The sequence below is a fragment of the Scylla paramamosain genome, chromosome 9, assembly GCF_035594125.1.
Source record: "Scylla paramamosain isolate STU-SP2022 chromosome 9, ASM3559412v1, whole genome shotgun sequence".
In the NCBI taxonomy this organism is placed as follows: Eukaryota; Metazoa; Arthropoda; class Malacostraca; order Decapoda; family Portunidae; genus Scylla; species Scylla paramamosain.
In genome coordinates, this window is record NC_087159.1 from 23000200 (window position 1) to 23012954 (window position 12755).

At 39.7% G+C, this 12755-nt stretch overlaps 1 protein-coding gene across 1 annotated transcript in view; it reads right to left on the reverse strand.

Annotated features, from left to right (window-relative positions):
* Positions 1-2203: 2203 nt before the first annotated feature.
* Positions 2204-12755, reverse strand: part of LOC135103717 (NADH dehydrogenase [ubiquinone] flavoprotein 1, mitochondrial-like) — a 119736-nt gene continuing 109184 nt past the window's right edge. Inside the window, exon 8 of the mRNA XM_064010347.1 lies at positions 2204-2882. Coding sequence (XP_063866417.1) covers positions 2695-2882 — 188 coding nt within the window. The 3' untranslated portion in view covers positions 2204-2694. The remainder of the gene's footprint in view (positions 2883-12755) is intronic.

Consider the following 12755-nt stretch of genomic DNA (forward strand, 5'->3'; position numbering starts at 1 on the left):
TATTTCATCAAATATAATAGCTAATTTTTCCACATTAAAGTGGGATTTCCTTCCACATTAAAGTGGGATTTCCTGCACTGTAAACATTGTTTGGTTCCAATGAAAAAAACCGCATAAAAGTGAACTGGTGATAACTGAACCATGAAAAACTGGGGGTTCACTGTATATGAGGCAATTAGTTCAGGTTCAGGAAGTCTATAAGTACCACCTATAAAATAACTGAGAAAATGGCATTCAAAGTTTTATAGTGTTCAAAATGGTGCATCTTTAAAACCGACCATATGATTTTGATGAATCATGTATGAAAACATACCTAAATGTCTTGACTATGGAGTGAGCCCTCTCTCTATAAATGTTACATTTAATCAGTATTTTGAATGATGAAACAATAAATGTGGTTTTCTTGAATTTGAATATGATCGCATTCACTATCATATCTCATTAAAAAAATAATAATAGATCAAATACTTTATGCAATGCAATGAAATTCATACATAATGCTAAAGAAAAAAACATTAGAATCTCATAGAGAATGATAGCAGAACAGAATATAGATGAGTAATTATCGGCCATACACCCCAGTCTATCTCAGTAGCATAGAAGTCTCCATAATAGTCTGCCAGGGAGTGTATTTAAGTGTAATGCATTCCATATCCAGGGACATGACTCCTTGGCTGTGTGTGTGTACGGGCCAAGTTCTTGTACAGTGAGAGGTGAATTACCCTCCTGTTTGTGAGTGGGCATTCACCTGTATTTGTACTGTGTTAAATGTTACTCTGATTGGGTGAGTGTCCCCAACACCCTTTCTGACACGAGATTCTTTTGAACTGCCTTGCAGTAATTTATCTCTTCCCCTTTTAAAGGAGAGGTATATTGTATTACCAGACAGGGAGAGTGTTATAATACCTCACCGGAAGTGGGCAGTCCATTACAAGAGTGATATCCCCTTGGGTTATTGTACCTCAACCTCTCATCATGATTGTCTTTCCCTAGACTTGGTTGTCAATCCTTTCTCAGCTCTGGGAGTTAATTGCTGTTGTATTTTCCTTGTCTGTGGGGCGGGTAAAACAGACTGGTGACCTCATTTACATAACATGGTGTTATGACCATTGGTAAGGAGGATGCATGAGTCAAAAGTGGACCTTGTAAACCATACTGAGCCCTGCACCCAGTCACATAGGAGGTGATTTAGGGGGAGCTAGTCTAGTTGCAACAGCTTTGCAAAGGGGCTGAAAATTGTGGTTATATATATATATATATATATATATATATATATATATATATATATATATATATATATATATATATATATATATATATATATATATATATATATATATATATATATATATATATATATATATATATATATATATATATATATATATATATATATATAATTGTAAGTGTTTAGCCATTCATATATGAATATATGTTCAGTTGCCCAGCAATTGTTCAGTGTATGTATTTTTTTTTTTTTGGCTTGGATTAATACATGATCTGGTCAAGTACAGTGAAAATCCAGGAAAGCCACAGACAATAGGATTAAGGAGGTGCATTTTTTTTGGTTTTGTTTCTCTATTCTATTAGTTGGCTGTTGTTTGCTTAGATTGCCTCCTTTTTTTTGCATCACTTTGATCTTCAAGGTGGCAATCTAAACAAACGATAGACAGCCAATAAAATAGAAAGAAACCAAAAAATTCCACCCCCTTAACCTGAGCCTAACAAAAAAAGAATACATGTACAGACACTGAATGATTTAGGAATTCCAGACCAACAGCTTGGGTCTAGCATCACGATGGTGCATCTGACATTGACACCACAGCAGTAGCAGCAGCAACATGTAACCAAACATGACCTGACACCAGCCATCACTATAACAAGAGAGAGAGAGAGAGAGAGAGAGAGAGAGAGAGAGAGAGAGAGAGAGAGAGAGAGAGAGAGAGAGAGAGAGAGAGAGAGAGAGAGAGAGAGAGAAAGGCTGCAACAACCTTTCCAACTCAGTTCCATGTAATTTGGTGAAATAATATTATACATGCTACATGAATTATATATGCTACATGGGATATTCAAGGCTATCTGCAATAAATGGGATACCCTTATGTACTTGAATTTTGTCAGTTTGGAACATCCTGATATGATTATAATGTTATTGCACAAATGTGGAAAAAAAAATCAACCAGGTTTCAGAAAAAAAGTCATCTTAAGTACAACAACTGAAGTTTATTCATATTCTAATTATGCTTGATTTAAACTTTAGACAATTCATGATGTTCATAAATAAATCTCACTTCAAAAAGATTCTGCAATGTGTAGGGAAAATTTTACACATCTTTTTGTCATAATTATCAAAGACCAAATATGACCAGATCCTAATTTGTAACCAAGCTATGAGGATGTGTTATATACAGCCAGAGGAGAAGTACAGACTCAAAAAAATTTCCATGCCAAAAAAAAAATAAAAAAATAAATAAATAAATAAAAATATTATTAATAATAAACAAAATAAATAAAATAAAAATAATAACAATTATAAAAAAAATAAAGAAAATATACAATTAATCATTTAACAATTAGATCAAAAGGAAATTGTCTTCAATTGATATTTGAGTACAGCAACATTTATATTGGCTACCCATACATTACAGTGACCACTATGTACATCACAAATTATTCCTACATAGATCTGTGTTGCTAATTAGCCACAGCATTAGCAGCAGCATAATTTGCCATACGCTCCTCCAAGACTGGTCGGAAATGGCGGATAAGTCCCTGCACAGGCCAGGCAGCACCATCACCCAGAGCACAAATGGTATGCCCTTCAATCTGCTTGGATACTTCCCATAGGGCATCAATCTCCTCTGGCTGAGCATCTCCCTTCACTGGTGAACAAAAAGGGACATTATTTTTAGGAAGCCTATGACTTATGGAAATTACAGAAAATTTTTTTCATTTAATGCATGGAGGAAGTTTTCCAAGGATACAAAAAACAGGGAGAGAAAGAAAATGTAGTAAAGGAAAAAAAAATAATTTACAAAGGTCAAATTAGTTCTTGAAATTTGTTTAAACCCCTTGAAAAAAAAAGGAAAAAGAAAAAAGTTTTCCAAGAAAAAGGTGGAAACAGAAAGCAGCAGAGTAAACATGTAAGAGTGGAGTTTCCCCTCCATATATCTCAGCCATATTCAAAAAAAAAAAAAAAAGCAGATAATATCCCTGCAAAGTTGGCATCTTTTATCCTGAAAATTCATATTCAGAAATAATTTTTCATTAAAAAATAAAAGAAAGTTAACGTTTCAATCACACCTATTATGTGCATTCTTCATTAACTTCTGCAGCATTCATGACCTTAGATCTTAACTTCTGCAGCATTCATGACCTTAGATCTAGTTTTCAATCTGTAGAACACCACCACTCCTCTATTAAACCTCATCTTTTCCTAACTGAAAAACAAGTGTCTGTGGCAACTGACAGTAGCCTCCTTTCTGTTCCTTCCTACTTTCTCTATCCTCATTTTCAATCCAAACCTGGGTGTTGCATCTATGTGTGCAATGACTTAATCTGCTCTCATGCCCACACATTTGAATCTTCTGAATTTTCCATGATTTCACTACAACTACAGTCACTCTCAAACTAAATTTATCTGTGTTGTATAACTCTCACCTAATTCCTCTGACTATAAAAAATTCTTTGACTACAATAATTTGCTGGCATATTAGATGCACTTCTGCATAAGACACATCCTTACTTTACAAGAATGTCTTGTGGAAAAATATTTGTTTCATCATAAATTTACTGAAAAAATTGTAGCTGTGTGTGTGTGTGTGTGTGTGTGTGTGTGTGTGTGTGTGTGTGTGTGTGTGTGTGTGTGTGTGTGTGTGTGTGTGTGTGTGTGTGTGTGTGTATTCTTATATAAGGGCCACTGGCCAAGACAAGAAAAATTTTTAATTAAAAGAAAGGCCCACTTAATGTCAGTTCCCATAAAGATGTCCGATAGAATAATAAAAAAAAAAAAAATATATATATATATATATATATATATATATATATATATATATATATATATATATATATATATATATATATATAAACAGGATAAGTGTATTGTAACTTCCCTCTTGAAAGAGTTCAAGCCATACAAAGGAGGAAATACAGAAGCAGGCAGGAAGTTTACCAGAGAAAGGGATGAATGATTGAGAATATTGGTTAACACTTGCATTAGAGAGGTGGACGAAATAGGGATAAAAGAAAGAAGAAAGTCTTGTGCAGTGAGGCTGCAAGAGAAAGGAAGGCATGCCGTTAGCAAGATCAGAAAAGCAGTTGGCATGAAAACAGTGGTAGAAGAGAGCAAGAGATGCAACATTGTGGCAATGAGAAAGGCTGAAGACAGTCCATTAGAGGATAGGAGTTGATAACACGAAAAACTTTTGATTCCACCCTGTTTAAAAGAACGGTACAAGTGGGCCTCCCCATACACCTGAAGCAAACTCCATACATGGACAAATTAAACCCCTGTACATAGTTAAAAGCTGGAGAGGGCTGAGAAAAACTGGCAGAGATGACACATAAAGCCAAATTCCATAGAATCTGTTTTACCTAGAAATGAGATGTGAAGTTTCCAGTTTAGATTATAAGTGAAGGATAGACTGAGGATGTTCAGTGTAGAAGAGTGGGACAGTTGAGTGTCACTGAAGAAGAGGGGACAGTTATCTGGAAAGTTGTGTCAAGTCCATAGATACTCCATCTGAGTTTTTGAAACATTGAACATTACTAAGTTTGTTCTACCCCAATCAAAACTTTTATAGAGAGCAGGCATTCTGTAGCATCAATATGTGAACTGTTTACTTCCTGAAGGGTTGGACATCTACAAAAAGACATGGAAAAATGCAGGGTGGTATCATCAACATAAGAATGGATAGGACAAGAAGTTTGGTTTGGAAGAGCATTGATGAAAGGAAGAAAGTACATGACAGGACAGAACCATGAAGAATACCACTGTTAATAGAACAGTGACTGTCTACCACAGCAACAATAGAATGGTCAGAGAGGAAACTTGAGATGAAGTTACAGAGAAGGACAGAAGTCATAGGAGAATAGTTTGGAAATCAAAACTTTGTGCCAGACTATCAAAAGCTCTTGATATGTCTAAGGCAACAGTGAAATTTTCATCAAAATCCCTAAAAGAGGATGACCAGAACTCAGTAAGGAATGCCAGAAGTAGAGTGGCCTCAATGGAACCCATACTGGTGATTAGATAGAAGGTTGTAAAGTGATAGATGTTTAAGAACCTTCCTGTTGAGGATAGATTAAAAAATTTAAGAGGCAGGAAATTAAAGTAATAGGACAGTAGTTTGAGGGATTAGAATGGTCACCCTTTTTAGGAAAAGGCTGAATGTAGGCAAACTTCCAGCAGGAAGGAAAGGTAGATATTGATAGACTGAGTTGGAAGAGCCTGACTAGGCAAGGTGCAAGCATGGAGGCAGTGTTTCAGAGAACAATAGTAAGGGACTCATCTGGTCCATAAGACATCTGAGGGTTAAGGCCAGTAAGGGTATGGAAAACATCACTGCAAAGGATCTTAATGGATAGCATGAGGTAGTCAGGAGGAGAAGAATAAGCAAGCCCTAAATCATTGAAGATGGAGTTTTTAGCAAAAGTCTGAGCAAAGAGTTCAGCCTTAGAAATAGATGTGATGGCAGTGGTGCCATCAGGCTGAAATAAAGGAGAGAAAGATGAAGTAAATTTATTGGAGATATTTTTAGCTAGGTACTAAAAATCAAGAGAGGGGTGAGATCTTGAAAGATTTTGGCACTTTTTATTAATAAAGGAGTTTTTCTGGCTAGTTGGAGAATAGACTTTATGTGATTCCAGGCAGAAATATAAAGTGCATGAGATTCAGGTAATGGAAGGCTCAAGTACCCTTTGTGGGCCACCTCTCTATCATGTATAGTACAAGAACAAGCTGGGTTAAATAAACCAAGGCATTGAAGATTTAGGTTGAGAGAAAAAGTGAAGGATGTATGCCTCCATGCCAGACAATATCACCTCTGTTATGCACTCAGCAAAAAGAGATGGGTCTCTAACATGGAAGCAGTTGGTAGTCATTCCATGGAAAATCAGCATAATACCTCCACAGGTCCCACCACTTAGCAGAGGCAAAATACCAGAGGCACCTCCATATTGGTAGATCCTGATGAGGAACTGGACCAATAGGAAAAGATACAGATATGAGGTTGTGATCGGAGGAACCCATTGGAGAAGATCAAGTGTCAGCATAAGCAGAAGCATTAGAGGTGAGGAAAAGGTCAAGAATGTTGGGCATATCTCCAACAGTCAGGAATACAATTAGGGTGTTGCACCACTTGTTCAAGATCATGGAGGATAGTAAACTTTAAAGCTAGTTCACCAGGATGGTCAGTGAAGGGAGAGGAAAGCCAAAGCTGGTGGTGAACAAAGAAGTCTCCAAGAGCAGAGATCTCTGCAAAAGGGATATGTTCCACTTTGGAAGTTAAGTAGTCAGAGAATTTTTTTGTACTATGAGGAGTTAGGTGAAAGGTATACAGCACAGATAAATTTAGTTTGAGGGTGACTGTAATCATAGCCAGATGGTAGAAAATTTGGAAGATTCAAGAGTGTGGGCACGAAAGCAAGTCACTGCACACATAGACGTAACATCCAGCTTTGGATTGAAAATCAGAATAAAGTATGAGGAAACAGAGAAGGGGATACTGTCAGTTGCCTCAGACACCAATGTTTCAGTGAGGAAAAGATGAAGCTTAGTAAAGGAGAGGTGGTGTTCAACAGATTGATCTATGGTTGTGAATGCTGCAGAAGTTAATTAATAAATCATTGATGGGTATGTTGAAATAGTTTGGGTCAATACCAGAAGAGCATTCTGACCTGAGGACATTTGTGGTCCCCTCCCCAGACAGGGACTTTGAGGTTGGTATAGGAGTTGCCATACTGAATTAGAATTTTGAGTGAAGGGTGTGTGTGTGTGTGTGTGTGTGTGTGTGTGTGTGTGTGTGTGTGTGTGTGTGTGTGTGTGTGTGTGTGTGTGTGTGTGTGTGTAATTATGTGCATGTAGTTTTATGTGAAGGAAGAGAATTGTCTTTGGAGGGCAGGCTGTAAGACACAAAGGGAAATTTCAGTGAGGTCACAGCTGGGTTATTGAAAAGTTCACAGCATCCCTGATCCAGTGCTTCAGACCTCACTGGGAATAATTATTAATTTGGCAAGTGTCTAATGCCTACTGCCAGAACAGTTTTGTTTCAGAAGCCTGGGTCCACTAGACTTGAATCCTCATTGGTTCATCCACTCATTACAGTGGATTATATTTTAATTGAAATTATTATCCATCACCATGAAAACCTAATGAAACAATAGTTTTGACATAAAACTGAAACAGTTGATACTGAAACCATCATTAACAAGGGATGATTTTGTGTATATTGTTGTGAGAAATGGAGAGAGAGAGAGAGAGAGAGAGAGAGAGAGAGAGAGAGAGAGAGAGAGAGAGAGAGAGAGAGAGAGAGAGAGAGAGAGAGAGAGAGAGAGAGAGAGAGAGAGAGAGAGAGAGAGAGAGAGAGAGAGAGAGAGAGAGAGAGAGAGAGGAAGCAAAAGACAGAAGATGCCTGGTGCGCAATAAATGCCTATCCACACTCCCGAGTTTACTTTAAAATCCCATGTTTTCCCACAAAGTTTTCTTCCCATCTAAATTTTGTCCATTTCCCTTTGTACCCCCTGACTTGTGATTGATATACAGAATAGTAGAGGAGTTGCCCTCTCTGGTGTACTAATCAATTTTCACCAAGCACTCTTGACATGCCCATAATAATTTTTGAAAAACAGTGTTCTTACCCAAATAAGTTTGTGAACTGTGTGGAGGGCATGGCAGGCACATTGCTGACTGCCTCCCTCCTCCCTGTTCTTTCCCTGTTGTTCCCTTCTTCCCCCCCTACCACCACATGAGTCACTGCAGACCACCTCAAAGGCTGAGGGAGAATCTGTTCTCACACTCAAGTTGGGTGTTGTAGTTAGTAGAGTGAGGATGAAAGCTTAGAGGGGGAGTGATGGATATATTTTAAGGGCTGTTATTAGTATTTATTGCCAGAGTTAGTGGCAGTAGCCCCTGCTGTATTAGGTGGGATTAACTTTCTCTGAGGGCTTGACTGGGCACTGTGCTACATAATTGTGGTGGACCACATTCTTCTTACCATCTCCATAACTACATCCTGGTTGTTGGTTGTTTTGTGTCTTGTTGGGAGTCTGGGAGTGGTTCTCTGACCATCTCAGGCCCTGCTGGTTGTTGTGTACTTGTATCATTAGTGTTTTTGTGCTGTTAAATGTGACTGGCTTTCAGAGCTCACTGCTGGGAGCACTGAAGCCTGAGGACTTCATAATTCAGCACTTGTGTAGCTGTCTGTAGTCCTCCAGAGGACAGCACATAGACTATTCATGTGCGGAGGATATAATATTCTGTTAGGTATGGGTTTGGCCGATCACTTGGGAGGTTGTCCACAATATTGTAAGCCTCATCCCTGTGTGTCTTATCCTAACTGTGCCTCCCTAGCACATGGTATCCAATTCTTTTTCAGCAAGTAGGGGTTTGTTTGGCATTTGTTATACTCCCTTCACAGTTAAGCTGAAAGGCTATCTCAGAGGTTTGATAGCTGTGGACGACGAGTAATTGCCTGGGTTCATTGTGTTTATGCCTGCACTATGCTAGAAGGAACTAGTTTAGGGAAAGCTGACCCAAGTGTAGTGGCAGCTGTGAAGAGGGCTGAATCTTTGGTTCTGTGTGTATATATATATATATATATATATATATATATATATATATATATATATATATATATATATATATATATATATATATATAGATAGATAGATAGATAGATAGATAGATAGATAGATAGATAGATAGATAGATAGATAGATAGATAGATAGATAGATAGATATATTGTTGTGTGCAGCAAAATAACACAATATAGAATTAAGAAAGTAGTAAGAGCAAGTGAGAAAAGAATAATGAGAGAGAGAGAGAGAGAGAGAGAGAGAGAGAGAGAGAGAGAGAGAGAGAGGAGAGAGAGAGAGAGAGAGAGAGAGAGAGAGAGAGAGAGAGAGAGAGAGAGAGAGAGAGAGAGAGAGAGAGAGAGAGAGAGAGAGAGAGAGAGAGAGAGAAAGTTGGGGGTGAGGCTTGGACGTGTCTCAGACACAAGAGCTACTAAACCTGAAGCTTCTAGAATGACATTTATCTGTGCAATCACTCATATTCCCCAAGTAAATTTCCTTACTTCACCTTACCCATTCAATTTGAATATCACTCAGTATTTAGTAGAAGAGCTGCTCTTGACTCAGTATTTAGTAGAAGAGCTGCTCTTGACAGTAAAGCAATCAGTATTCATCTAGCCCCCCTTGATCATTAGAATTTTCAGAAGCAAAGTGTTTTCTTCATGTAAGACAGCGCGGAGAGCAGAGGGTGGGCGTGTGTACATATGCATGTGTTGCCACACCCCACCCCCACCTTTCCTTGTATCCCCTTTGTAGCAAAGTGGGAGAATGTGGCACATTTTCCCATAGTCAGTCACTACCCAACACTTAGACGGAGCAGACGTACTGAGACGAGCACTAATATCTAACAGAGACTGAGGCAGGGAGTTAGTCCCACTGCTCAGGGAGAAGAGGTTTAAAAACCTTGAAGGAGACAGCAACGTAGGCAGATGGCCACGTGTTGGAGCACCAGCCTATGCCACGGTGGATTGGTGGTACGTCTGGTGGGGCTAGTGATGCTGTGTCTGGTGGCACAGCCGGCGCCAGTTTGTCTGGAAGTCCACATTATAGAAGTGGCTCCAGTAATAAATTAGGGCAAGTTAGCCCTATTGGTAATGAGTCTCCACCCAGCCCACAACGGGGACAGTCTGGGAGCATGCAACACAGCACTCCCCATTATAGTGTGCAGCCCACATGTTATTACTGTAGAAGTGCAGGACACTTCAAATTTAATTATCCCAAATTGATAACCACCACAGCTTCCACAATGCCCCAGAAGCCAGTGGTCTTGATTGTGTCCCAGGGTCAGGACCAGAAGGGTGATGAGATCCAGAGTGTGTTTGGTCACAAGAGTGGAGAGGCTGATGTGGCTGCCCCCTCATCTGTTGTTACCTCACCATTCCCTGTGAGGTCTGAATTAGACTGGTGCCACCCTTTCTTGTGTCGAGGCACTGCTGAAATTGATGGGGTTGGGTACCCCATTACAGTTTTGAGAGAGACAGCCACACAACAGTCGCTGTGCAGGAATGTGACTGGGAGGTGAGTTGCCTGTGTAGTGCCAGGGAATTGGCACCACGGAGAACTTTGCCACGGCGGACATTAGGCTGTCGTGCCTGCTAGTGACTGTGGAGGTGTGGGTGGCACTAGTGGAGGACCTGCCAGTGTCTGGTGTTGATTTCCTTCTGGAGAATGAGCTGGCAGGTGGAAGAGTCTGGGTGTAGCTCCCATCCACAGATGTCGACCCAGATGTGGAGGTTGCTGAGAGTGCTGACTCTGTTGTTGTTATTTGCCCTAAGGTGAGGCAAGTACTCCAACGTCGGGTGCCTGCAAGGTCTGCAACTCCAGAGGTTGACTGCAATAAGGCAGGGCCACCACAAAAGGAGCACCATGTTTTTACTGAGGCCGCAGTTGGGGCAGAGTGCCCAGAGGCCTGTCCTGCTGCTGGCTAGGGTTTTGACAGCCAGAGTCAGACTTGTCTTCGAGTCAGTGTGCTGGGGCTGTCTGCAAAAGTGCAGACCCAATGCAAGAAGCACTTGACTCTGGTGAGAGTGTTGCTGAGGGTGAGGCTGAAGTGATGACCCCCAATGCCATCACTACTGCACTACTGCATTTTTCTAGTAGCCTTTTCCAGCAGCAAGATGTCTAAATGTTATGATCACCTTCATTTTGGCAGTAAGTGGGTTGCTCCTCTCTGTGTCCCTCTGTAAGGCTTCCCTCATTAGATCGTTGACAAAGACAATACCTGCACAGTCCAAACAGTATCTTCTGATGAGTTCTGTGTCACTAAGTTCATTCAATACATCCTTTCTGGGTAAATAATTTGTGAGCTGGAGATGTTGTGAAACAGCTTTCTTGGGCGTGGAAGTGTCTGTCATAAGCTGCTGAGACAGGTACACTGGAGTCTGGGAATGGATTAATCCATTCTACAGTGATTCCAATGGGAAAAATTATTTCTACTTTTTTATATTTTTGGATTTTGAATGGTATTCAGGAACTAATTAAGTTCTAGAACTGAGGTTCCAGTGTGTGTGTGTGTGTCTATATATATATATATATATATATATATATATATATATATATATATATATATATATATATATATATATATATATATATATATATATATATAGACACACACACACACACACAAACACACACACACACAGTTATACCAAACAACTCCCATTTTGAACAGTATTGGTGAACAATTTTTGCCCTCAAATTTGAAAGTACTTCTCCAATTCAAACACAAACACCCTTTTAGCAACAGCACTCTGTCAGTCCCTCTTGTGTTCCTCCTCCCCTCCTTCCTTCCCCTACTCCCCCTTCCCTTCCTCTCACATCCCTCCCCATTTCCTCCCTCCTTCTGTCTAGCCCATCCACCCTGTCTCCTTCCATATCTCTCTCTCTCTCTCTCTCTCTCTCTCTCTCTCTCTCTCTCTCTCTCTCTCTCTCTCTCTCTCTCTCTCTTCCACTTCTTTACCCCATGTACACTCCTTCCCTGTATATCCCTTCCTTCCGCTGTTCCTTTCCTCTCCCTTCTTCTTTCATCTTGTCTCAAACCTCGCTCCCTGTCACCTCCACTCTAGTATTATGATCACTTACTAGTGGGTTGCTCCTTTCTGTGTCCTTCTGTAAGGCTTCCCTCACTAGATCAGTGACAAAGAGAATATGTGAATGGTCTAAACAGTATCTTTTGATGAGTTCTGTGTCACTAAGTTCATTCATTAAATCCTATCTCGATAAATAATTTTTGAGCTGTAGATGTGTGAAGCAGCCATCTTGGCTATGGGAGAGTCTGTCACAAGCTGCTCAGATAGTGTGGACTGATGTCTGGAAACAGATTAATCCATTTTACATTGATTTCCATGGGGAAAATAGTTTCAGTTTTTGAATATTTTGGATTTTCAGCAGCATTCAGGAAAAAAATTATATATATATATAACTTTGCTTCTTCTTTCCCTCCTTTATTTCAACCAGATGGCACCACTGCTATCATATCTATCTCTAAAGCTGAACTCTTTGCTCAATAATTTGCTAAAAAATCTACCTTGGATGATTTAGGGCTTGTTCCCCCCTCTCCTCCACCCTCTGACTACTTCATTAAAATTCTTTACAATGATGTTTTCCATGCACTCACTGGCCTAAACCCTCAGAAGGCTTATAGACATGATGGGGTCACTCCTATTGTTCTCTGAAACTGTGCCTACATCCTTGCACCTTGCCTAGTCAAGCTCTTTTAATTCTGTCTGTCAACATTTACCATTCCTTCTTGCTGGAAGTTTTTTTTTTTTTTTTATGCAGGAGGGACACTGGCTAAGGGCAACTAAAATCCAATAAAAAAAAAAGCCCCTTGAGATGCCAGTCCCAGAATAGGGACCAAAGTGGTAGTCAAAAATTGAAGGATAAGTGTCTTGAAATCTCCCTCTTGAGGGAATTCAATTCATAGGAAGATGGAAATACAGAACCAGGCAGGGAGTTTACC